This window comes from Numenius arquata, chromosome Z (genome assembly GCF_964106895.1).
Source record: "Numenius arquata chromosome Z, bNumArq3.hap1.1, whole genome shotgun sequence".
Taxonomy (NCBI): domain Eukaryota; kingdom Metazoa; phylum Chordata; class Aves; order Charadriiformes; family Scolopacidae; genus Numenius; species Numenius arquata.
The window spans coordinates 62,412,571-62,439,811 of record NC_133616.1 but is presented as its reverse complement, the minus strand read 5'-3'; the positions used below and the strand labels follow the sequence as shown (position 1 = coordinate 62,439,811).

The 27,241-nt window shown below is 38.1% G+C and overlaps 1 protein-coding gene across 2 annotated transcripts in view; it reads left to right on the top strand.

Annotated features, from left to right (window-relative positions):
- Window positions 1-26,496, top strand: part of EFNA5 (ephrin A5) — a 207,647-nt gene extending 181,151 nt beyond the window's left edge. Inside the window, exons 3-5 of one of the 2 annotated variants that reach the window (XM_074166068.1) lie at window positions 16,760-16,825; window positions 17,217-17,297; window positions 22,275-26,496. In XM_074166068.1, the coding sequence (XP_074022169.1) occupies window positions 16,760-16,825; window positions 17,217-17,297; window positions 22,275-22,396 (269 nt within the window). In that variant the 3' untranslated portion in view covers window positions 22,397-26,496. The remainder of the gene's footprint in view (window positions 1-16,759; window positions 16,826-17,216; window positions 17,298-22,274) is intronic. The other variant, XM_074166069.1, reaches the window with a different exon arrangement.
- The last annotated feature ends 745 nt before the right edge of the window (window positions 26,497-27,241 follow it).

Below are 27,241 nucleotides of genomic sequence, written 5' to 3'. Positions count from 1 at the left end.
TATCACTACACATCTCTTACACTTTCCAAAATGAAAATTAGGTTAAAGATAAATTCAGCCCTAGTTTAGATAGGGAACTGCTTGTACTACTTCTTAGGGTAGAGGTGTGACTACTGTCTCTTCAACTTTACTTTCCTGCTGTGCCTAGTTCCTCTTTCTTTCTTCCTGGTAACTAATGTGGTAATGGATATATATTAGAGAAGAAACATTCTCACTGAAATCTCTCCTGTTGAAGAAAATGGCAGAAGGAGCCATTCTCTACAAATGTGCTCCAGCTTCCATAAGGAAATATGTCCACTTTTCAGAAAGTTTGCCACCAAAATCCTTGGGATGCAAAATATAAAATGTTCATTGTCACTGGAGTTCTCCAAACTATGTGTCATGCCATGTTGCTGCTGTCTTCTTAAGTGAGGGAGAAACTGCCTTTTCCAGTAGCTTTGCAGTTACCTGGCACCTAATTCTGTGTAATGGTCAGTGTTTGCTGTGAGGAGTGATTTGAGGGTGCTGTGCACTCTCAGACCTTTGAACTGCTTTCTGCTCAGCCACACTAGCTGCTTGTTCTCATCAGAAACAATAGCATTGCTTCTAACCAAAATGTGGGATAATTTGGAAATCCAATAATCTCTTCCAAATTTTACACAGGTCTAAAAAATGTACACTAAGGATTAGCTTGAGAAAAGCCCTTACAAAAGACTATCTAGGAAGAATGTTTCTTAATATGCTAATTAGGCTAAGAAGAGATATTTCTGCCTAGGACTTTTTCTTTTTAGTGAACTAAAGAATATTTTGAGTGAAAAATAGTCTTAAGCCAAAAATAAATCTCTTGGGTTACCTGATGCCAAATTGAAGTTGTAGGCAGAAAAGGAAGGGGAAATTTTCAGAACTGTGTTGACTGTGAGGGTGATGAAGATTCTACTTTAGAAATGTAAATTAAAATTATACCTTTGGTACTTGTGTGAGTACATACACATGTAAGTCTCTACTCCACCCTTATAAATATGAGGTGAAATTATATGCACATGTACATTCTACAAGTCAGCAATGAAAGCCACACAAATAAACCAGCAACAGCAAGTCCCACAAAATTGCCCTAACTCTTCAGTGACTGTATTTTAGGCTGAAGAAAGGTGACCCTGAAATAATAGCTTTTTGTGTGGGGAGGGGGAAAAAAAGAGTAAAAGTAGCAGTAAGCTGCTTTTTTTCTGTGCTTTTTTTATTTATAGACATAAATTTTCCGTTGATGTTTTTGCTTCAGATTTGAAAAGTAAAAAAAGATTGTGTGTGTACATTGAATGCTAAAAATTATTAATTTGATTCACGTTAAGTGGACTTCTCAAAAAAAAAAAATAATTGTGAACAACTCTGCACACAGATTACTTGATCATCATGGTCTTTTTTGACTTGACCATCAGTGAAATGGCATTTATTTTGGTGCATCTACATTTAAGTGGAGTCATTATCTAAGCCTTAGGGAACTGATCTGAAATGCATCTGAACACACAAATTTTCAAAAAAGAAAAAATCAAATCAGCAACCCACCTAGACCCAGGATAGATACCAGGATATCTGTAATTTATTCTATGTAAATTGCACATATGCATTGTCAATCCTGTTCTTCCTTGATCCCAGTCCAAAAGTAGGTAAAATAAATAGATTGCATCTTACAGGCCATATGTCAGAAGTGCTTAGCATTCCCAATTAGAGACATAAATTTAGAAGTACTTAGCTGTCACTTAGGTATCCAAATAGTTGGCTAGATTTCTAAAATGCTTTACACATGAAGCACTGAGTTCTTCTGAAAATGTGATCTCTATTGCAGATTGTAAACATCTTGAAAGCTTGTCAGTAGGTTCTTTTGAACAGTGTGTTTCTATTTTACCAGGTTTTTATGTTTGGGTTTGTTTTTTTTTAAAGTGCAAATACAATATTCTTATCAACTTGAGCCCCATTTCTGCTCTCCCATAATCAAGGGCTAAGATAGTCTAGTACTGTTAGCTGTTCCTTCCTTTTAATAAAAAGTGCAACTGTTAGCTTAGAAACACATAAAAGAGTCATTGTAGTGTTGATGTGGATGGAAACTGACTTGAAAGTACAAGGTTTCTTTTATATTTAACTAGTGTTTTCCACAGCTATCTCTCAAGAGCAAATGTGTGCTAGTGCTTTAATCAGACAGAAACACCTAGATGGAGAGACCAGTAACAGAACAAGCTGGAGCATTGGGTTCTCTTGGCCTTTTGCTCAGGTGCCACCAGAGTCCTATCCTACCATGCTCCTCAGAGGTGGTGGGAGCAGGCCTCATATGAAGGAGCTCCACTACTCAACAACGGGATTTCCTGTAGGTCTTTGTTGTAAATTGTGTAGCAGATGCCTGACATTAAGCTGATGGGATTTTTTTTTGTGAGCCCGTAGGTAGGTATTTTATCAGCAGTCATGTCTCAGGTGGGAAAATTTTAAAGAAAAATCATTAAAAAAACCAACCTTTGTCATGAGCCGCTAATGATCGCAATCTGTGGATATACACATATGAACCTCCTTCGTCCCAAAGCAAGTGCCCACAATTTCTATAATTGAAGCTGATGGAAGCTTGTTTTTACAAATGCCATTACCTTCCATTGGAGGTGGCTCCCACATGTCACTACTGAGGCTTGGGCTGAAAAGCAGACCTAATGAAGGAGTTTTCCTGGGTGCATCTGTGGCACTTGCTCTCCCTGCTGTGCTGCATAGTGCACCGGCCATTTGTTGGCAAGTTCATATTTCACACTGCAGGGAATTGAAATGATTGAACAGACAGGAGAAGAGTTTTATTTGCAGTAGCCTGTGTATCCCTAGACTCTGATTTGGCATAAAACATCTGCTTCATGATCTGTTTCAAGGCCAGTTCCCTTCCGCCAACAAAGGTTACGACTTCAGGCAAGCTGTGCCTTCGCTGGCAGGGGGAGATTTGCCTGAAGACTTGATTTAGTCAGAATCAAAGCATCCTGCCATAGAAATCCTTTTTTTCAATTACTTCTGAAAAAGCAGCCAGACGGTAAATGTATTAACATATTAAACAGTGAGTAAAAGAGGCCGCTGATTTCTGTTGTACGGATTTTTGAGATAAGTTGATATAAACCATATCTCTGTGCATGTGTGGCTAGGAATAAACATTTATTACTGTTCTGATGGTAAGAGAAGTGACAGATACTCTACATGTACTTGCTTAACTCTGCTGCAAATGAGCAGAGTCAGTAAGTAAATCTATTGGTTTCAGCTACGGTTTATGCATATTTTCAATTTGCAAAGTTAATTGGTGTAATATTGATGTAGTTTCTGTTAAAGTCTTAGGAAATAGGCCCTACAAGATGCAATATTTGGAGAGAAATTTGTGCATTAAATCTTTTTTGTATTCATGGTGGGGACCTAATTTTAAGGATCTTTGTCTCCTACCAAAAAAAAGTCCTACCAAAAAATTTTTGAAAGACTGATACAGATTTCTTTGCAGAAACATCATCTTGATCCACACTTATATACATACAAATAAAATCCATGTTCTTTCTTGCAATAACATAGTTAGAGTCAACCTTTATTAGAGTGACTAGCATATTACCATTTATGTACTTCGCTGCCATTGATGCACAGTCTTTGCAACATATGGCTATTTTTCCTCCTCAGAAAAAATCCTTTCTGTAGCTTAAAAAAAAAAAAGTAATTGAATATTTGCATATCTCCAAGGAGCCATGCGGGTTAAACTCTGCATTCATCTTCTGCAGTTCTTAGGCCGCTTTTGGTTTAAGAGTAAGAACTATTGCTTTTATGAAGTGCCTTTTTCTATAAAGTCAAAACCTCACAGCAGTGCACAGAAAGCCAGTGCTATAAAGGAGCTAAGTAGAGTTTTTAATAGAGAGAGGTAGGTTGTAAGTGTTTTTGTTCCTATGGAGCAGATAGATTCGGTTCCATCTGTTCCATATTCATAACAAAGGAGCTCACTTGCAGGAGGACTGACTTCCCGGGAGTAGCATGGTAATGATCTTTTCACCACAGATTGAAAGGATCTGAAAATGGTCACTTCAGCTCAGCAGAAAGCAGCTATTGCTGATAGCACTTCAGACCTGCTGTTTTTCTGCAGCTCTGTTTCAAGATGCATGTTTTTTCTGAATAAGACAAAACCATAAACCTTGATCTCCTCCCTCCCACCCCGCCCTCTCTCCCTCCCCCACCATGTCAGTTCTCTTTCTAAGGAGTTCAGGATGTTTTCTCAGAGAAAAATGGAATGACATGTTACAAATACAGGGTCACTTTTTCTTTATTTGATCTTGGTATTAAAGGCAGAAGTGAAAAATGATTTACTGCCAGTCTGGATTCTGTCTCCTGAACTTTTCTCATGATCTCTACTTTCTCAACAAGAAGATTCTGTGAAGGAGAAATCTGAAGTCCACTAAATGTGTGTGAAAGTTCCTTGCTGGGTTTCGTAATTAGGATGCTCCAGTGCCAGCTTTGATTACACACCTCGTGGGCTTTCAAAAACAAACAAAAAAAAATCCAGCTTGATCCAAGAAAAAAATATTCTTTTCTCTGCAGGATATTTCACAAGGGGAGAACAGAAAAATGCAGGAGTGTACCACAAGGACCCTTACTTGGCTAAAGAACAAATTATTCAGTGACCCCTGAAAGGTGAACTGGAAGCTTACAGAGATCTTAAAAATGAACTAGGAACATAGACAGAGAAGAATCCTTCTGTGTCATTGTTCAGTCTCCAAAAGAGGCCACAAGACAAACCCAGATCTACTGTTGTCCTGGATGGAAGTCCTGCTGGGGCATGCTTGACCCCATGTGTCTCCATGTTCCAGGACAGCTGGTGCCTGAGGCAGCTGTAAGAGCGGGATGGGCAAGCAGCAGGCATGCATAGCCTGCCTTAGCTGGTACTGCAGCATCTGTGTAGGCATACTTAGGGGTTTTTTTTTGGCCTTCCAGCCAACAGTACCATATTGTATAATTCATAGATGTGTATGAAAGCATCCACTGCCCTTGTTGTTTAAGACTGCAGATCAAACAGTACACATATTTGCAGATCTTGTGCTTCCCCCAACCCCAAAGTGAGAGATTTCATCTCAGACTGGGGATTTTTGTTTGGTTGGTTGGGAGATTTTTTTTGGCACTGCATGTCTTGTTGCAGTAACTCAAGGGGAAAATACATTCATTTCAGGTGACTCTTTTCCTAACTAAGGTAAATGAGCGTATCTGGGCTTCTTTGGAGAAATTCAATACACTGAACCATCTTTTAAACGTGAAAGGAAAGAAGCGTCTGATGCATATTGTCATGCAGCTCTGCACAGCTACCAGAACTATATGCAGTGCAGGTGTTTGTTGATAAGCACTAGCCAGGAACTAAGATACAAATGTAAGTAGATCTTCATAGCTACAGAAAGTGGGATGGGGATTGTGCACTTCAGTGGCAAGGTTGCTTTAGTATGATCAGGCTCCAGGTCTCCACCCACTGAGTAGTTGAGACACCACATTAGGTTACAGGCACTTAAATTGAGCAGTGATGGATACCGTGTGGTTGGGAGAAGTTAATTTGGCAGAGTTTTTGTCCATCTATTTTGAAGTGAAATATGCATCAGCAAGGAAATTTCAAGTAAGTGGTTTTGTGTTATCCCATATTGTTTTCCATATGTATGATCTTAGATACACATGGGAAGCACCATTAGAAACTGCTCATAACTTGATTATGCGAGTTCCTTAACTGGTTAACATGTAAAGAATAGAGGAGCAAGCTTGCAAGCAAGTGGGGAGGTGCTTGCTTAGATCAGAAAGTAGCAGGTAGAAAATAGAGACGAGAATTTCCCACTTTGCTTGGGAAGATTGTTAGTGTGAAATGGAGACTTTGCTGGAAGAGAGGTGGAAAAATGCTTCAGTTCTGATGGAACAATTGTTACAGCATTCAGAAAGAGAAAAGCTTAAGAGGTACCTGTGTGTTTCAACAGTCTGATTTTAAGAAACGCTTTCTAAACTACCAGGACTTTTGAGTCCCACTTACCGAGAAGTGTACACATAAATATATAACTTTCATTTCACCTGGGAATCATCACTGGAAATAGGGCTAAACATCCTATGGTATACATTAACCTTAAAAAAAAAAAAAAAAGGAAGAAGGAAATAATTCATGGCAGAGTAAAATGAAAGTTTAGCTGTTGCATGGGTGTTTTATGCTTTCCCACAGTCATAGTTATGACGGTGTATAGTCCTTTTCTGGTATAGGTGAGACAGGTCAAATTCCTGGCAAGGCAGCAGTCCTTGATGAGGCTGTGGCTATTTTCATGTATAGGTTGGCATTTTTGAAATACAGATTTCAAAACATGGGTGCAACCTGTGGCGCTGAACACAAGCTAGTCAAGTGAAAGAAAAAAGCACAGATCTAGAAGTTTAAATAAAACTTCTGTTGCCTGATACACTGGACAAATTTTGGTTAAAGAGAAAACTTCAGCCTGATGTGTTCCAGAATTTTTCATAGTAAAGGTAACAAACTGAAGGGTTAAGGAAACCCTTCTAAAGACTGGAGAAAAAATTCTGAATCGTATGGTGGAGTGATTGAAGGTTAAATAGTCCCTCTGCAGGACTTGAGCAAACTGTAAATTCACCTGATAAAGACGTACTGCCATTAATGTAGTTGTGGCATTTGTTACTGAGTTCATACTCTACTCAGTCATGGCCTGGAACCCTACCATAGTAGGTGTAATGAAACAGAAGGTCTCTGCCCTGAGAATCTTTACTTGTCAGAATCAGAGCTTGAGTTACAGTGGACTATTGTGTGTTTTACAAACTTTACCTTTTCAATTTCATATCTGGTTTCCATCCTTCACAAATTTGGATTTATCTGTGTAAGAGCTGACTGTGCACATGAAGGCATTTTCTGTGAAGGCTGTGCCAAGGTGTTATATGACCTTTGCCAAGAAAAAAGCCCTTCAGAAATCTTTGGAGCAATGGTATTCTCTCTAAGCAGCACTTTTGCAAACTTCTGGGCATGCATATGCACGTAAACACATCAAACTTGCATTATTTTCACTGGTTGCCTTCATTTTAAATAACAACAAAACACAACCTGCATTCTGTGCTTTTTTTCTAAATTTCCCCTATCCTGAGGCAGCTTCTTGAAGATCTCTTCCTTCCTTTACATCTTCTCCCTCCTCCGCAAGACATAAACAAGATATTTTGTTTCTTTGCTTAGGTGAGTCAGCAGAAGCAACTTTTCATGTCTATGTACGTGTCACAGTCCTAGCACAATACATCTATAATTACTTCTGTATTTTTATAAACTGACAGAATTTACAAGGATAACATAAGAAGCTCAAAATGTTTCTAAATATTTTAAAGATAGTGGCAAGCCCATGAAGATGGATTAGAATGGAATGCTTCTCTCTCCTTTAATTATAGTGTCAGCAGTGGTAAAGCTAGACATGGATAATACGAAGTCCATTAAAATATGAGGTTTAGTAACATGATACAATACCCACAAATTCCATGTGGGTGAACATGTTGCTTTAAAGATCAAAAAGGGAAGGTCATTACTAACAAGACTATAATGTTTCTTCAAAGGATTTACTTATGTCTGGTTCTTAGAGATGGAAATTAGCAAAATGGATAGCCTGCTTGAAGAAAAACATTTTATTTCTAGTGATACCAAGGGAAAATCAAAGTACAAAAGTACTTATGAAAAGTATGAGGAGGATATATTTTTCTTTAAGTGCTCTATTTGATAGTATTAACTTGTTTTATTAGCAATTTACTTTAATACAGTCTTAATGTTGTACAATAACTGTATTTGGGTTTGTTAATGCCACTGAAAACAGTAATGAGATCTGAGGTTTTTATTTCATTCTAGTTAATAAGTGTTGGTTTTTTGCAATAAAAAAGTATGACATCAGTCATTTATATTGTGCTACTGCAGAAACGTTAGCCCTTATTTTATGGTATCCAATACAGTTTGCATTTATGAAAGAGAGAAAGTATATGTATATACTTGTATATGAGAGAAAGGCCTGCAAATATTTCATGTGTAAGCAGCTATATGATCTATTCATCTATACCTCCTTATATTTCACATGAGCTTACGTGCAACAAAAAGGCCATTCAAAGTAGGATATGCCTTTCATTTATTTCCAGCTAAGCTTTGTCTGTTTTTTAATGAGAAGAAACACCATAGAGGCAAGACTTACTCTCTGGAAAGCTCAGGCTGCAGTTAGATGACAGCTTTGCCCTGGTTCATAAACAAAAGTAACTGTTCTTACTTTTATGGAAAAAAAAAAACCTTTGCAAAGAACAGCTGAGCTTGGTTCTCATATTGGTTGAGGGCTTGGTTCATAGGAACAGCTCAGACAAGGTTGTTTTTTTCTGCAGCTGAGATGTCTGCTTTGTTTTCTCCTGAAGGTGTGAAGGGTACAGGCTGCCCTGCACTGGGTTGATTTTGTGTTTTCCTGAACTCAACTGGACTTGGCAACTTGGGAAGACAGATGATAACAGTATGACTATAATAAACCTTTGGACTGGATCCAAAGTGATGCTGTCTGCCTCATGTGAGCCCTCAGCTGCTGCTCGCCTCTGGAGGTGCCCAGCGCTGTGAAGGACTGGGGCTTTGAGTTGTTTGACGTTCTGCATTAAAAAAGTCTGACTCCAGTACACCAGCCAGGCCAACAACAGAGAGGTCTTGTCATCCTCTAAAGCAGATAGACCATGCTAGGAGGAAATCGTGGAAAAATGGCTTAATTAAAATTGAAGTCCATGGTTTACATCTCTTACCATACTCAATCTGATTTTGTTTTGTATGGTTTTGATGTGAAACCTACTTTTAATCCATGCAGTCTTCAACCAGATATATAAACTGCAATGGATTAGAAACTGCAAGAAAAGTTATATTCTTCCTGGCCACGCAGTTAATTTAGCCTTGAGTGCTAATGCAGAAACAGTAACTGTGTATTACTTTCTTCCAAGAACTCTCACTAAAATAGCATTTGTCTGGCAAGTCATTTCCATTTACTAGGCTATTTTTAGGGGATCTGAGAAATAGAGTCACTTATGAGATAGGCCATAGTAATCCAGTGGTTTTACACTGTGCAAAGACAGTGCAAATTAGGTATAAGACATTTGGAAATAAAAGTGGTATTTTATAATCAGCTTGTTGTGCACACAGCTTCTATCAAGTCTTTTTCAGTCCATTATTGTGCACTTTGTGACTTATATTTTGCATAAAATATAGAATATAAGTCTGCGTATGTGTGTAGGTACGTATGTACACACATAGAGGTGAATACAGAAGTATGATATGATTGTTTTTACCTTCACTTCATACGGATGTAGTTGAGCATGCAGGAGTAAAGCAAAATATGCATTTGCATTGGGTGCCCTTTTAACACTGTGGACTTAAAACTTTATTTGGAAATACTAGTAGCCATAGTTTATTTGTTAGGTAATTTTTCTTAATTTTCAAGTGGTGTTGGTAGTGCTAGGTCAGGTGGTTTTCCAGATGAGATTCTCTCTCTGTCTTTCGGCTTGAGATTTCTGAGTCTTTAACTTGGTCAGTAATTTTTTTTTGGAGATCTCATCTTAAGTGATGACTAAATACAGAGAGACGGTAGACTCGGCAATAGCAAAGGTACAAATAAGGCTAGGCACAATTTACTGAGGAAGTGTGCTTAATTGTTAGGTCTGGAGAATGAGTAAGTCCTGGACATGCAATTTTTTAATTCTCTCAGAATGGAGTTGTGTTTATGCTACCAGGACAAAACCTCTGCTGATATGTTGGAGTGAAAAAGGAGACATGCAAAGACTGTTTTTTAAGTTGAACTCAGGTATTTGTGAACGCTGGGATTTCCACAGGTCACTATTTATCTATTTTTAATTTTTAACACTTGAAAGGAAAAAATGAGCAGTAAATCCTTTCAGGTAGCTTCTTTTTTGATTAATAATTTTGAAGGCCCCTTCACTGTCCTTAGGTATGGGTCTTACTTCCTGTATGCACACAAAGGAGTGTTTTATTGATTCATTAAATTCTACCTGACTTTTTCAGTTGTACCATTTATGCAAATTTGTAACTTTTTTCAATCTAAACTGTGAGAAGAATATTAATAACTAATTCTGCATTTACCTTGCTAATTTGCATACATTTGTGTTGTATGGTAAATCACATGAAAACCTACAGGGGAAAGGCTCAGCTCTTCTAACAACTAATAGGCTATTTTTTCTTTTGACTTGCACAAATTGAGAAATATTGCCTGTGGCAAACATAATGGAAAACTGCATTTTTAATGCTCTCACACATACTCATTTCTTTACAAAGAAAGAAGCAGATGACTGTTCTTAAAAATAAAACTTTCTAAAGCTCTGTAGCTGACACAGGATATTGGATGCTAAAACAGTTCAGGTTGGTGGAATTACGATTTGCAAGTTGTATAACATTACCTGGATATCGGATTTGACTAATGGGAGTGTTATTGTGCCTGAAAGGGCTAGAGACTGCTATAAATATTTTCTCCTGAAAAGATTGTCTTTAACTTACAGGACCAAGGGAGTGGAAGGACTGTGTAAACATTAGTTTCTGATTTACAACACACAACCTCCTGTGTACGGGGTTGCTGCAGGCTCTGTCTTTATGGTGTTTCTCCAGGTGATTACAGAAGTTACACATGCAACCCATATGATGGGGCAATAAGTATTAGGTGTTTATTCCAGCTATATGCATATAGCATCTCGATTTAGTGTACCGGGCAGAAACTCAAAATCAATTCTCCATTGACTTTCCAGTCTGAACCAATACTTCTGTTCAGTGCTTGTGTTTGGGAAGCACTTGTCAGTGCCAGAATTTGTGTAAAACACAAAGGGTGCTGGTAGCAGTATATCTGCAATGAACTGAAGTGAGATCTTAGTGTGATTTCTCAGATCTTCTCTACAGGAGACCCTGTTTGCTGGACATCTAAGCAGAGAGCAGAAGAATACATTCATCACAGTTTTCAAAAAAAATAGAACAGAATTGTTTCCAAATTGTTTCATGAACACTGCTTTATAATCCTTCAGAGAATACTCCAAGTGAACTGGTAATAGAAACTTGAAGTACGAAATAGTAAGAGAATTATCATCTACAGAGTATCTGCAGCATGTTATATCAGGGCTGTGAGGAGATGTGGTGGGGGGTGTTGGGTTTCTGTGTAAGGAGAGGATGCTGTTTTACCAATGTCCCCCCATTCTGAAAGAAAGGTGCCATCTGAGTGACTTAGATAGATGGAGTGCTATTTGTACAGTGAACAGTTCTAGTTTTTGCTGTCTAATAGGGCCCATAGTGGATCATGCCTTGAATATGAAATATATTTGTAGTGCTAAATGAGGATTTGAATTGCTTTTGTGATTTCTTTTTTTTTTTCTTTTTCTGTATCAGGACTTGTGTTTTAGGAGGCAATGCTGTGATTAGAAAGCTAAGAATGAGTGAGGAGGCAAGCAGAGGAAACCACTGATTACATGTGAAAAATAGTAAACAGGGTGGTCAAGACCCTTTTTATATGTGGCATTCCAATAACTTGCTCTTAGGTTAGAAACTGAGCCTCAGATGGTTGCCAGCCAAACTGCTGCCTGTCTTAGGGAAGGAAATACTTAATTACAGCTTTTGTCACATGGCTAGCAGGTCCTGATAACCAAGACACTTTTGAAATTTTAATACCTTTTATTTTTTGTACATCTACTTTTTAATTAGCTTACTTTGTAGTCTGATTGGCCCATATCTTGATGACTCCTTTAAGTAGTCTTTGGGATTTAAAGTATTAAATTGAACTGCAAAACTGTTGGGGAAAAAAAAACCCGGTTGTTTTCCATATATGTTCCTTTTTGTTCTCTATCCATGGCTTCCTGCAGTCATTGAATAACTCTGCTAAGCCTTATCAGACTGAGGAAGGACCTAACCTGTTATTTATATCTAATATATTAATAATGTACCTACCATGTGTTTTCTAGCAGAGAACTGCATAGGAGTGGGATGAAGTGAGCTGGATTTTTTTTTCAATATTTAAATATAGCTAGCAAATACTGAAGTATTTATGGTTTGGCTCTAGATGAGGAGAGAATAATTTTCTTTACGCTCTTTCCTTTCCTTAAAGGGTATAAAAATGGTAACCAGAAATGGTTCAGAGAAGAGAAATTTTCTCATCTAATTTGTCTTTATGGGGCATTTTTAGATCCAGCTTGGAACTAGTCCTATGTGCAGTAGTTCATTGCATGGTTTGTTTTTCTTTTTTCTAGTTCAACTAATGGAGATGGAATTTTCATCTCAAGAATACAGAGATCATGACTTGAATTTCTTCTGAATTGTGGAATTTTCCTATTAAAAAAAAAATATTAAGAGACCAAACCAGTTATTTTTATAAATTTTGAGTTGTTTTCATATATCTTGTGATTTCAGAGGGATTTCAGTGTGCACTTCCTTCTAACCCCAAGTCTTTGTGTTACCAACCAAACAAAATATGTTCTTTAAAAGAGAGACCCAGGAGATTGTCATGAAGTTGCTGGTAAAGGTGAGGTAGGGCAGGGGAAGAGTGAAGTATCATAGGAATTGTAATGAAATATAGGAACTAGCACCACTGCAGAGTTCCTCTTCTGTTTTTCATTGTAAATCTTCCTGACACAAACTAAAGCAGTCAGACCTTTTCTATTCTAATATAATTCATTGAAAAAAAAGAGGATATAACCTCTTTTGCTTCTTATAAGGACTCTTTTTTTCAAAGGTTTCTTTTTGTTGTTCAGCAAGGTTTCAATTGCCTTTTTTTTTTTCCTTGGGAATTTCAGCTTTTGAAATGGAAAGTGTTGCTTGGGACAGGTTCCATTAGCATCAGAGGCTTCCTGCTCTTAGAACTGGCCTCTATTTTAGAGCTAATATCACCTTTAAAATGGGTGAATAGAAAAGCCTTGAACCAAAGCCTTAGGGGCCAACCTGGTTTTGTGCAGAAAGGAGAATGAAATTTCTCTTTGTACCACCTAGAAAGGACATCTTTTCTTATACTGTAGCTAATTTCAGTGGAATGTAGCAGTAACAGCAGTAGTTTACCTGGAAAGCACCTTTAACAGATACCAGCTGTCAAAGAGCAGTTCTCTTTCTCCTTTCCAGAGTTCAGCAATGTTGCTCTCTTGCTAGTGTGCAAGAGAATGTCAGGGAGTTTGCCAGACTCTGCTGCATTGGAAACCCACCTTTCCTGGAAAGTAAAACACCTTTAAACAATTGACCTTTCTTCTGCTAACACTTTGCTCTTTCCTACCCTTATGTCGTGAAGTTAAGACTTGAGTTTCTCCAGGTGCAGTCAGTTTGATAGGAGATTTTTGGTTCAAACTGATCACAGAATTTTTCTTGTAAGCCTCAGCTTTTGTTAAGTCCTAGCTGCAGCATTATTTCTGCTCCAGAAAAAGCACAGTTAGCATTTATTCTTAATGTTAGCATTTATTCTTAATGTTACTCTTAAATGTTAATATGTGCCGTTTATCCTTTCTACTGTGTTGCTTTGGTCATTTGGTGTCTCTTTGTAGCCGTTAGTCACATACTGTAAACCATGTCACCCTGACTTGGAGTTTTGTCCTCTTCAGCAAGAGTTTGCCATGAAAGCTACTTTCACGTAGAAGAATGGGACTTCAACTTGAGTTCAGCTTTGAGGCATTAACTTACCAAAAAAACCCCAGATTTAATGAGGACTCTTGGCTTTCTGTAGCAGAGAGCAAGCGTAGTGTGCCTAATAGTCTGGAGCTTGTTACTGGAAAAGGGGAAAAAAATCCCCATTGTTGCCATCATATTCTGGACATCTTAATTCAACAGCTAGGGCTTTCATAGGATACTGGTGAAAATATTGCAGAATAAAGAAGACAGAGAACAGAACAGAACGATACTGACAAACGTACTGCAGTGTGTGTGAGAGGGACACAGATGATATGAGCCAACCTGAATCATCCCTGTGGGCGATACAGGTCTCAGGGAAAAAACTGCAACTGTTCTGTGTTTTTTCTTTTAAAATGAAAAATAGAAGGGAGAGGGAGGGAGAAGAAGGAAGGAAGAAAAAAATATGTAATTGATTTCAGTCATCCAACTTGGCAAATAGTTCTTAATTTCTGAGGAAGGCCAAAGAGGTTGTAGTGTATCCCTTTATCACCTTAGTCTTGGTTGTTGAGGCAGATGTGAGAGCAGAACAATATGTCACAATTTTTTTTTTTTATTCATTATTATTCCTTCTGAAGCAGTAAAACACTAATTAAAGAGGAATCTTTCTGGGTTTACTGCGAACATCGACAGTACATAATTTACCTGGAAAGGAAAAAAAATCACTTTTTCATACTTACTGCTGAAACTGCATCAGTTTCTGTGATGATGATTTAAATGCAACTGCTATGGCTGCAATAGGACTGCAGTTCATTATATAGTCTATAGTTGCAAACACAACACTGGTGGAAAAAGACTTAAGCAGGGAATGGATTCAAATATTTTCTTCCAAAGAACATGGCTAATCACTAGCTGTTGTTTGCTATTAAGGCTGTGCAAATACCGTGTATGTATATAAACTTCATATGTACAAAGCATTAATTTTCTGTTTTTTCCAGATAGAAAGTTATTAATTCCTAGTTCTCCTAGCTAGTCAGTGGTATCCTAATTAGTCAATGACTAACAGAGTATTCTAATAGACATCAGTGAGCAAAACGTGCTTATTTTATGGGCATAAACAACAGCATGTAAGCATCAGAGGTACAAATTGCCTATGAACTAATATGCGACGTGATCCACTTCTGAAATCATTTCTGAGCAGAAAAAATCTGTCAGTTCTAAAATTACTGTAGGGACTCTATTTTGGCTAATGTTGGAAATATTATTTCCACTTTTTTGCTAGTAATGTGGTAACAACTATAGAATTCTTATCTTTTGAGAAATGTACAACTGCCTATTTAGTCTGAGCAAAGCATTTAGCCAGTTGTGTATATTCAGTGAGGGCCACAAAAAGGACACGATTTCCTGAATATAACCACAGAGTGCAAATATTGTACCCTAAATAACACACCAGTTACTGTAAGTATCAGTAGAGGGAGTTTTTCTGACTTTGATTTAGTAAGAGCCTATAGCAAAGCCAGCTGTTAACACTTCTTAAGTGCTTGTCATTGTGAAGGGGAGAGCATCATTTCTACACACTTTTGTCTTTTGATTAAAAGAGGGAAACAATTTTTCAAGCACTTCCCAACAGGTGCAGAACCACAACATTAGCTGTATTGGAATCTTTACTTTGCTCCTTTTTGTGTTTGTACTGAACTTGCTAGTTCCTCTTGGTAAGTTCTTCTAGGAAAAAGCTGATGCCTGCGTTGGAAACACATCACCAAAGACTATGGGAATTTATTTCAAGTTAGTTGAGAAGTCCTTCAAGTGTGAGCTTAGCATGAAGACAAAGACTGTGCATTCATATATTTGTGTATAAATCATTTTAGTTAATTGTCACAAAAAGGGACAGAATTAATAAAAATCGATGAAACAGTTGATAAACTGAACAAACTAACATCTTGCAAGCCAAATCATCTTTTTTAAATCAAGATAGTTGCAATTTTCTGCAAAAGGCCACTTGTTCTGCCTTAATACATAGCTTTTTGAATGATGGGGGAGACTGTGCAATGAAATAAAAATTACTTTGGAGTGGTTCAGGCAATATTTTTCAGTTATAGTTTTTGAGGGCTTTTGCAAAGGTCAAAAAATATGTATGCGAATGGTCTTTCACAAGTGAAGATCTCCATGCCCAAGTGAAGTTGCTTAGTTGCCAGTGTGCATGCTGAAACGCAGGCCTGTGTTCAATTTCAAAATTACAGACAATGATGAAAGTTACGTTGTGTTGGCAGACAAGGGAGTCCAGTTTGTGGTGACAGGCAGGTGTATTTCCCTACGATCGTGTATTTTGAGGTAAGCACACATTCTAGAATGGAACTTTTCACAGCAGCACTTGTTCCTGGGAAATAAGTAGGTGCTGACACTAGCCGTACGTGTATGATCTCTTGTATTAGTGCTAGACATGTTGTTTCCACTTATTCTTCTTCTCCTAATACAGTAAGTACTCTTAAAATGAAATACTTTGAATGTGAGGGCAGAATGTTGAGAGAGGGTAGAAAGAAGGAATAAGCTGGTTTTGATTTGGAATCATGTTCTGCCTGAAGCAAGATAAGTATTTTCTCAACAAAGGTAGATATGTTGGAGCATATGGAGGCTGGCTTTGCTGTAAAATTTAATGCTATATATTTCTACTTTTGTGGGATTATATGTATAGTCCTATTTTTAGCATTGTCACCTTCAGTGTCATTTTGTTTCTTCGTCCCTTTTGGGGTTGCTGAGGCCTATGGCCTGGTGTTTCAAAACTAGCTTTTCTCTAAATGGTCTTAATTATTCTGAAGTGTAATTTTTCAGAGTAGACATCCGCATTACAGCAGAAACCATATTAAACAACCTCTTGAGAAAAAGGTGTGGAAAGGTGAAAGGAGATAGTGAAACATTGAAAATACCATGTGCTTCACTTCTTCCATGTAAAATAATAAAAAAAGGGATTAGAATAAAATCTGCAGTTCTTTCTCTGCTTTTGCATAATCAAGCTACTTTGTGCACTTGAAGTCCTTACAAGCAGAAGCTGAAATGTATCCAGCCCTTCAGATGAAGGGAGGATAAAGGATAGTTTATGTAGCACAAAAGATTATTTACATTTTCACTCTCTTATTCTTCCACTTGTCTTTCCTTCTTCCCCGTTTACAGCTTCTGCGATCCCAGATAACGGAAGGAGATCCTGTCTAAAGCTTAAGGTCTTTGTGCGACCAGCAAGTAAGTTCTTCAGATTAAGCTTTTGAGGGTGGCTTTGTAGCGCATGCTATACTGTGTGGTCTAGTAAACATCAGTAAATATTTTTTTACTGTTAAATCCTGTGTATCTGTTCTGTACAGCAACATTTGTGTTATGATTGTCATTGTATTTTCTTATCATTTTTCATAAAGCTTTGTTTTAATTACATGGCAGTTGCTAACTTGTTGTTTCTTAAACTGTTGTACAAATGGAAGACTATACTGGCATTTCGATAAGTGCCACAGACTTTAAAATATAAATGTGCTTAATTATATAGAGTAAATAGAGAGAAAAAAGAGAGAAAAAGAGGAAAGTGGGGAGTTTAAGGGTGTCTCACTAACATATTTGGCTGTTATCTCTATTTTTGTTATAGACAGCTGTATGAAAACTATAGGTGTTCATGATCGTGTTTTCGATGTTAACGACAAAGTAGAAAATTCATTAGAACCAGCAGGTTAGTATGCTTAGAGAATCTCTTTTAACAAATGCGTGTATCCCTCTGGTGCTTCAGTACCTTTTTTTCTCTTCTCTCTGCATGCTTTGCATGGTACAACTGCTCTGCTTTTGCACATTTCTAGCAGTGCTAATATTGCTTATGGTATATTTCCTGTATCCTTGTTTAATCCAGGGGAGGAAAAATGTGGCTTTATTTGGTTTTTTGGGTGATCTGGTTTAATAAAATGTGGTGTGTGCCAGTGTAAAATTTTCACCAGTATCCTGAAGTCACTGGCCCATCCAAGCCAAGCACCCAGCATGTTGGCAAAGCACTCTATTTACTGACTGTGCCCAGAGTTTTAGAAATAAAGTCAATGGGCACACTTCATTTATTATGTGGTTTCTGAAGACTTTCAGAGAAACAGAACCACTGCTTGTTTAATGCTGGTGCATGACACAGGCATGCAACTGACAGTGTTTAAGTAAGAAATTAGTCCTTTAAAATTATATACATTTGTATTTGGTGAGGCAATATATCATTTTTACATACTGCACACACACACACACACTGATATATATAAATTCCTATCCTGTTTTTATTAAAGCAGATTTAAATTTTGGCGGGCTTTTCTGTCCTTTTTTTTTTTTTTTTTTTTTTTTTTTTTTTTGCAAAACACTGCCTTAAGAATAAGAATAATGCTTGCTGTGATAAAGCCCCTCATCTGCCCAAGGCAAAGTTACATTAACCTCCACCATCAATCAGGCTAATATATCTCTGCATAGAAAGTGCATGTGTATTGTTTGTATGGTTCAGGTTTATGACAAATAGAAGCATGTTTAATTCTAGAACCATGAGTAATCCTACCAACTTCAATGGGATGGCTCATGACATTTAAATTAGGTGGATATGTAGGGAAAGTATTTGAAGTAATAGTATTACCTACACACTGCATGTGTACCTACACACTGCTCTCTCATTGTTTGCTCATTCAAGCATCAACAATTAAAATACACAGATAAATAAATAAGTTATACCAGAAAAAAGTTACATACACACCATTTAGTACATACGCTAAAGAACAGACTACCAAGATATCTTTTTTTTTTTTTTTTCCCCCCTCTTATGCTATTTGACAGAGACTTCCCCTTTGGTATGATGCGACATACCATTTTTTTGCTCTTTGTTATTTGCAGTTCCTTTAACTAAAAGTCATTATTTATACAGAATTATAAATAAAGCTTTCACAAGTTATCCAGTTTAAGTTATTTACCTATGGATACACAACAGGTTTTATTATTTTTCTTTAAGAGGGCTTTCAGAACTCTCCTAAAAATTTTGCTTTTGAGAAACTCTAAGCAAATCTAAATGCAAGGAGACTCCATTTACAGTAGCTACATTTATTAATAACATTCTTCTACAGAAGGCATTAGGATGATCTTTTGCTATCTGTAGGTAACCTATGGATCTAGAAACTCAATGCTCTTTTTTACAGTTGGTGATTTGGTGAACATGGGCTAATTAATGTGTATTTCTCCTGCTACTGGTTTGCAAAAGAGATCATCCGAGTAATAAACGCTTGCTTTTAGTGAACTTGCTGAGCATTCTTTTTCAGCAGTGCTGCTTACTTCCCATTGGATGGCTATATACCTAACTAGCACCATCACAAAAGCATATCGTTAGAAAGCAGCAGGCAAACCAGGGAACCAAAATCATACAAAGAGCATCTGGCAGTCTGAGATGAAATGCTGTTTATATTACCAGGAAGAAATAATAGCTTTAATAAGGACATTTGGTACCAAAAAGTTCCCACTCCTGACATCAGTGTATATTTGCATTATTATTTAGACCAGTCACCGGTAGATGGTCATTCCCAGATATGCCAACTGCTGTCACACTTTTCTGTTATTAGGCTTTTAGACATGCCGCTGCCTGGGTGGATCTTGTTGCATGCGATCTGTGTCGTGTACTAATTTACCTGCTTCTGACATGCATCTTTTGCTTCTGTGCTCTCCCCTAGCCTGCCACTGTCTTCTTCCACAGTAGACAGAAGAATTGGGAGGCAGGAGGATCATGTTCAGCATTTGTGTGATTTTTGAACCCTTGTAATTTCACTGGTTTTCTTTAGGAATTTGTAGGAAACTGGTCTACAGAGATCCCACTTGTTTCAGAATTGATGAAAGGAGTTGGTCCTATTCACGTCCTCCCCTACTCTTCCTCCTTAATGATAAAAATTAAAAGTCCTTAAACAAAAATTGCAGCTGTGCATATTTGGAAAAAATTATACCTGAAGCATATGATGTAAAAGCTATGTGATCTGGAAAATTTGTGGCTGTCAAAATTTTTTTTAATTACTGCTGGCATTCCCAGTCTTTAGCGGTGACCTTCCAGATTTTAGCCAGAAATTTTGTCCTCTTCATCACTTGCCTTCAGTGTTTAAAATAAAGGAAAACCTTTTCCCCAAGCATTAAAGATTGTGCAGTATTATAACTATGCACCTCCAAGGAAAATCATATTTGTAAAGTGATTTTTGAGAACCACAGATGAATCATGTGCTCTAAATATATGAGCACGGAAACCTTGGGACTGCATTGACAGAAAACCCAGATGGTTTCTTGAACCTCTTAATGTTATATGAAAATTAATTCTGTGAAGAATGGCTTTATAAAAATGGCATCATAGAAGATCTCCATATTTTTCATTTAAGAGAAGTAATCTTTTTAGTTTAGGGCTTTTTCATTGAGGTTTTTTAGCAATAGCCACTGTTTCATTCATGGCAATATCTGATAGTCAAAGAGAATGAGGATTTATTACTGCTCTACTCTATTTCTGCCCTATTGTGTTTTAGTGCTGACTCATGGATGTAATTAGGACAAAACTGTTGACATTCAGTGTTGCAAATTCAGACTTACGTGCAATTCTATTGATGATGCAAGAGGTAGAAAGTAATGCACATCATTCTCCTCTGTAGTTTTAGTTCATCAGCAGTGAGTAAATGTTTCCAAGTCAGGAAGAACTGCCTCTAAGTATGTGAAAGGAGGTAGAGGTGACAGTTAGAACAGGAATATTTTTTCCCCATAACTTCTTAGAGTATGATTTAATTGCGAAGCTGCTCTTGTGAAGTACTGTATTCTCATTGCAGCATCACCAAAGTGCAAGAGGGTAACTCAGAAGTGAAATGTGAAACAGCTTTTGGTACTGACAACCCCTGGAACTGGCACTTTTCAATAGCCAGCATTCACTGAAATTTTTGGATTCCTTTGGAATAATTCTTGAGGAAAAATATTAGGGCCTCGTAGGGCTGAAGTGCCTTGAAGGGTCTCCCTGCCATACACAGTGAGGAGTTGTAACCAAAGTAATTCCAGCCAGTCTTTCCCGCTGACATCAGTGGCACTTTCATCTGATGATATCCCTTTATTACCAATGTGATCTTATTTACAGCTGATCAGTGCTTGCTTTTCATACTTTTGCCTTGAGCAGCACCTGTTGATAAGCCTGACGCAATTGTGTCGTAATTTAGTGTTAGAAAAAAAATGTGATAAATTGCTAATCCAGTTTACTGTGCATCTTGCTGTGTAACCAAACTGGGGCTGAAGACCCTATTAACCTAAATTATGCTAAGTGCTCTACCTGCACGTGTGCTAGGTGTCAAGAGTATGAAGGGGAGGGAGCTAAAGCTAAGTGGCATGAAAGACTCCATGCCGAAGTGGCCTGGTGATCCCAGTGTCCTAACTCCTACTTTGCTTAGTGCCTTTAATTGGAATTGCACAGCTCTTACCCAGGGTAATCCTGGCAGTGCAATTTGTTGAGATGGGAGCTATGAGACAGATACATCATAGATGTGTCGACATCTCTCATAAAGCAGGGGAGCTTATTACACTAAGTAGTGAGATACTATTAATTTTCCTGGAAACTTAGGCACTCTAAAATAACTTATGAATACATTTTGAGGCCACTTCACACTTCCTAAAAAGGTTTAGCTTATTTCATTCATTTAGTACTAAGAAAATTCAAACCCAGAGCTGACTCAGACAGATTACTTCTAAAATAGCCAAATTAGGTAGATGTGGATGTGGAGGGCTTTGCATAGAAAAATACCACACCTGTAAGAACACTGAAGTTGAATTTTACTTTACCTACCTTTTTTTATGTTACAAGCTGTAGCTTTAAGGCTAATCTTTAGTTTACAAAAAGTAAACAGGGCTTTATTTGGTATCATAAATTTATTATTTACTACTGTGTTCTCTTCTGCCACTAATGCAAAAGCATCTTTTCCCAGCTCAGCTGGTTCTTTTTTTCATTAATTTTAGCAGCCGTATATGTAAATCTGTATTTTGTGTACCATAAAAGGTAGTCTGTTACCTATGAGGTTTTCCAGATCAAGTGTATATTCTATAAAATTGGAGGTTGTCATGTGTTAGCCTTTAAAATTCTGTTTCAAGAAAGGGAGATTGGTCTTATATCCTCTCTGCATCCCCAGATGCGGTATACTTCAATGGGAATTTTATGCGTGGAAGTGGAATATATGCTTGGGCTTACAGGCTGTCATTTCAAATCCAGAAGCCAAAATCTGTGACTCAGTAAGGGGATTAACTGCAAAATTAATTCTGAGCACGTGCAACTCTTCTTCAAGCCCTTTTGAAAATCAGGTGTTTTTATTTAGCTGCCTCCCTATTGACATTGCTATCTAATGAGCCATCCAAAGCTAGAGCTACAGTGTTTTACTAGAAGAGGAATTTTTCATTCCTCAATGTGCTGAAATCAGACTTACTTTCTGCTCCTCTGGTCTTCAGTGGGAGTTTTGCCAGTAAGAAATGCAGGACTTGGCCCCAAGTTGGTTACATAATGAGGTATTACACGCTTGCGAAAGTCAATGACAGCACAAGGTTCATTGCCCTATTTCATAAAGGCACTGAAATCTACTTACAGTTGTCGGCTCAGTGAGAGTTTATTAAGGATGCAAAATCTCATTGGAATGTATGCTTTCTGTTTGAACAGATGATACCGTACATGAGTCAGCCGAGCCATCCCGTGGTGAGAACGCGGCACAGACACCAAGGATACCCAGCCGGCTTTTGGCAACTCTATTGTTCCTCCTGGCAATGCTTTTGATATTATAGCACAGTATGCTCCGGCAACCTGTCGCAGAAAATATCAGGGTCTTGGAACATCAAAGATCCACCTAACTGCTCATCCCAGGAAAGGGACTTTATTGGTTTTGCAGATGTCAAATTGTTATTTTTCCTTTTCCCTTTTCTTCTCCCTTTTAGCCTGAACTCAGCAAAACTTTGAAGGGGATAACTAGCTTCAGCACCCATCCCTACCTACCTTGTGACTTTCTTAACCCCTCCATATAAATAAAAGGACTCCAAATGAAAATGCCAAACTATAATAGTGACACTAGTGATTCTTATTTTCCTCTGCATTCTCCTTTAAGAAGTCACCTCTGTTAGCTCACTGTGTCATCTGTATGTGGACAAGGAAGAACAGTGGCAGATGCAGTCAGTGAAGGATAAGGAAAGTGAGTGAAAGCCTGGGAGAGTTTTTCTCTCTGATACAGTACTTATCCCTTCTCGTTCAGCACTGTAAGATGATCATGCAAGGCATCGTGTCACCATGTCAGGACTGGAGGGGAAATACTAAGAATAGATATAATATAACACCATTTCCACCAGGAGTTTCTAAATGAACAGGCTTCTGAAAGGGAAAAGCTATGCTTCTTATAGGACTGTCTTGAAACTTCTTTGGCAGTAGAATTTGTGCTCATGAGTAGAAATGCTGTCTTTGGTGAGAGGGAGAAGTTAGTATTTAGGAATGTTAGCACACAGCAGGCAAGCTCAGATTTAGGAAACTTCACTGGGGGTGTGAGTGCCTCTGTTATTTCGTTTTAAGGGGATAATGCACACCGGATTATTTTATTTTAAAACAAATCACCGTGGTGCTACAATTTTTTTCTTGAAATGCAGAGGCACTTTTGAGAATAAAGTGACCTTCCCCAGCGCTGACTTAGTAGCTGATAGCCTTGGATGCTGCTCTGGGTGTCAATACATGCTAAGAGAGGACATCAGTGGCCAGAGGAAACGTGTTTGGGACACAGGATCTCCAGTGTGCTCTTGATTTGTCTCTCCTGTAAGTTAACCATGGGAATAAACCACATGTAGAAGAAGCCAGGACAGCCTAGTAGCATTGTTTGGTGGGGGGAAAGAAAAGAAGTGTGGAATACGAATTCAAGTGTTGATTTTTTATCTTTTCCCCTTCCAGCACAGTTTGAAGAGTAGAGGAAACGTGTTTATCAGCCAGAGATAAACTAGATGGGCTCCCAAAGACTTAACAAAATATTTTTTTAAAAATCCACTAGAATAGAAAATACATTATTTAGATATACTTTATGCTGAGAGTGAGTATATATGCTTGTCCTATTTAAACACGTGAGAGAAGTGGTAACCCTTGATGCAATTAGGAAATGGTACTGTCTTGTTTGATGGAATTAGAAGTGACCCTGTTTAAGAAATTTGAGCCTTGGCTAAGTAGAACTTTAAAAAGTCATTTGCCAGGAAGTGCAAGCCTTGGGGTATTTTTTGGCTAGGCTGCCATGAAATTTGGACTGCTAAGCATAATCAGGGAAATATCAGACCAAGACTGAAACAGAGCTTTTCTAACAAGAACTGTGATAATTATGTTAAATGTGAAACAAAACATGGAGCATATTCAAGCGAAACAAGAATTTTCTATATTAATTGTGAAGTAAAAGTCTGCTGTAACAAAATTGAGTGATACCATTAATGAACGGGACTTTGTGGGCTTGGGTTTTTTTTTCTGAAGAAAGGCTTTCCAGAAGTTGAAGCAGCCCACTATTCCAAAAAGGAGTAAAGGGGGAAATAAATTTAAGATGTAAAGGGAGGTTTATGCATGCTGAACTATGATCTGGGGTTGCCTGATATCGTTCAACACAGTCATTAATGCAGGGCCTGTGCTTACAGGAGGAACGTAAGAAATTTCCTCTGCTGTGAAGTGCATACAATAAAGATATGCAGTCTAAACAGTGAGGGAAGTCATCATCTTATTACAGGCTATCTGGTACTTTTCTCTCTTTTATGCGGATGTGCTTGGTACACACACTAATACTTCCTGGTGGTAGGAATTAAAAAGCTCTGGATGTAGTGAGCTTAATCAAAATGTACCTTATCAAATGGATTATTAACGAGAGCACAGATAATATTGCATGATAGGTAACCATATTAAAATGATTCATAGCAATTGCAGGCAGTCATTCCAGTAGCGCCAATTTCATGTAGAAATGATGACTTCATTTTTCATCCTTTGTCTCTGAATGATGTTGGAGTTCAAGACATATGTTTATCCATAGCAAAGGATTTTCACTAGTTTTACTCCTGGTGAAATTCACCTGTTTGTTTTATCACAGAGTAGGTAAGGAACAACACGAGTGATGTAGCTGCAAGGCAGGTCCCTGTGCTGCCTGTCATGGTACGGCTGGGAGGGTACCAGACACTGTCCAGTTTGATACGTGATGTTATGAGGCAATCCCAGTCATACCAAGTACATAAATGCTGATGGGCTTTGTGTTGCATTGCAAATCTCTGGATGCTTTAAATGCAGATGTTGGTGGAAATTAAGGAAATTTCTTCTCCCTTCCCCTTTATCTGCCCCAGCTCAAGTCTGAGGGACTGATTGTCCCTCAGCCTAGGTGGTTTACTTACCCCCATGACCTGCACTCCTGGCTGCCAAGGGCACTGCAATGTGAAGCAGGGAAAATAGGGATCGGTCAGTTTAGTGGATACTGTGTATCCTTTAATAGACAAGGTAACATTTCGTGTTAGTTTAGAATATTGTTTTGTACTGTACTTACTTGGATGGCGAAGGAAAGACAAGTAAAGCTATGTTCTTTAAATTCTGTATTATTAGCAACCTCTGTTGTATATAGTGTTTGATAATAAAGTATTAATTTGATTCTTATGTCTTTTGTAAGTGAGAACAATAGACTTTCAGGATATTAAAATCATGCGTTGATTACAAGACAGAGCTTTGAAGCATCAAGTGTGATCATGGCTGAGAACTGAGAGACAAGTGGCCATGACACTGCAGCATACAGGACTCATCTTTGAAAATCGTTCATCTATTGCAAGACTTCACAATGTCAAGACCTGGAACAACATGACTTTTGATGATCAATGTTTTGTCCTCAGTGTTTAAAGGTCTGATGTTGGAGCCCTGTGGTTTCTGTGTTAGTTTTTGTTCTTTTGTATCATGTTTGTTTCTAAAAAGGCTTTGGGGATATAACAACTCTTCTGTTATTTTATTTGTTTGTTTCTTTTTCCTTTATTTTTTTTTCTTCCTGTTTTCCTTCTGGTTTTGTTTCCATTAATAGTTTTTACAGAAAGGATCTTGCCAGTGTCATGTGCGATATATGTATGTACTTGGTTCCAAAAAAACTAGAAAGAAATTTGGAAGGTACTGACAGTAGATGAGTAGATTGTTTCCTTTCCTATATAATTGTGGAAGGAAAATGGTTGTATTTGTACCTGTTGTTTCCCAGCCCTAACCCTCAAAACTGAACTTAATCCATTGCCTTGTGAGAGCAATTGTTCAGTCACTTTCAGAGGCTTAGAGTGTTAACTCTTCCTCTCCTTTCATTACACTTGGATTTTGTAATCACAAGTTTTAATGTACAACCATCCACACTTCTCTCCCCTCTTCCTGCCCTTCCTCCTCTCCCACCCCCCTCCTTTTATAATTTGGAGCTGTGAATGGGCAGATCTGTTTCTGGTCTGGCATCACTGAGTTTTTCCCATGCATTTGCCCTCGAGCTTCTCGGATGTGAGACAAATCTCCCTACAATAGGCTTGCTGCCATTGTCTGTACAGTTTAATAGATGCTGGCATGTTGGAGGTTACCCATGAGTCTGCGAAATCCGCTTTCCATGCTTACTCTTGACACCCCATTGAAGACACTCATTGTGTATGCATCTGGGTATGAAAGTCCAGCTCAGTGTGGTCCTGTGCTTGTACTGCCCTGCTTTGCAGTTTCTTTGCACTTATTCATTGAGTGCTGTTTTTGAAATGCTTACATTATATGAACTTAAAAGAAAATGTTAAAAAAAACAAACAACAAAACCCACCCAAAATCCCTGCCCTCTAAGATCTGTATTTGTATATACACGTGTCCGTACAATTATACTTAAATAAAATTAAAGATTTTCATCATTTTAATTGGTTCTCTTAGGTTACATTTTTGTTCAATGAATTACATCTTTATGTGGGGGGCTATCTGTATGTACGTTAGATATTTGTGGGTGATAAAAAGCAATGAGGAGTGTGAGTGGGAAAGTGTGAAGAATGCAGTGGGCACAACAGCTGACTACCTGGAGCTGTAATTACCAACACCCTGGCTGATCTAAAGCCTGGCTGCTCTGCTCTTCACCTTTTTTTTTATCTGTTCATAGCTCTTCCAAATACTCAGGAGAGTAAAGAACTATGTCAACAAACTGCTGGAGCATTACATGGTTTCCATCATCTCTTTTGCCCTGCTCTGGGCCTCTCAAGCAATCCTCCTTACTCCCCTAGGTAACAGGTGGTTGTATGGTGTTAACTCTTGCTTCCCAAGGAATAGAACCAGCCCCAGAGGTGTGCAAACAGGGCAACTGCACAGGTCATCCTCTACCCAGGATGCCCCTCAGACTGACACAGAGGTGGCGTTGGAGGTAACTTTGAAATCTCAGCCATATTTTTCTTTACAAAAGAGATGAAAAGGGCTGAAAGCAGTGAGAGCCACATGGATAGGAGAATTTGAGCAAGGGTGCCTCCTGAAGGGAAGAGGAAGAATGGGGAAGCAAGCAACTGGCTGGCTGTTTCTCCTCCTTCCTTCCACTCCTGCCTCCAGAGGCTGATGTAGTGCCTTTAAAGATGCACAGGACTGGATTTGGGTTGGCTTGTATTTAGATCTGAAAT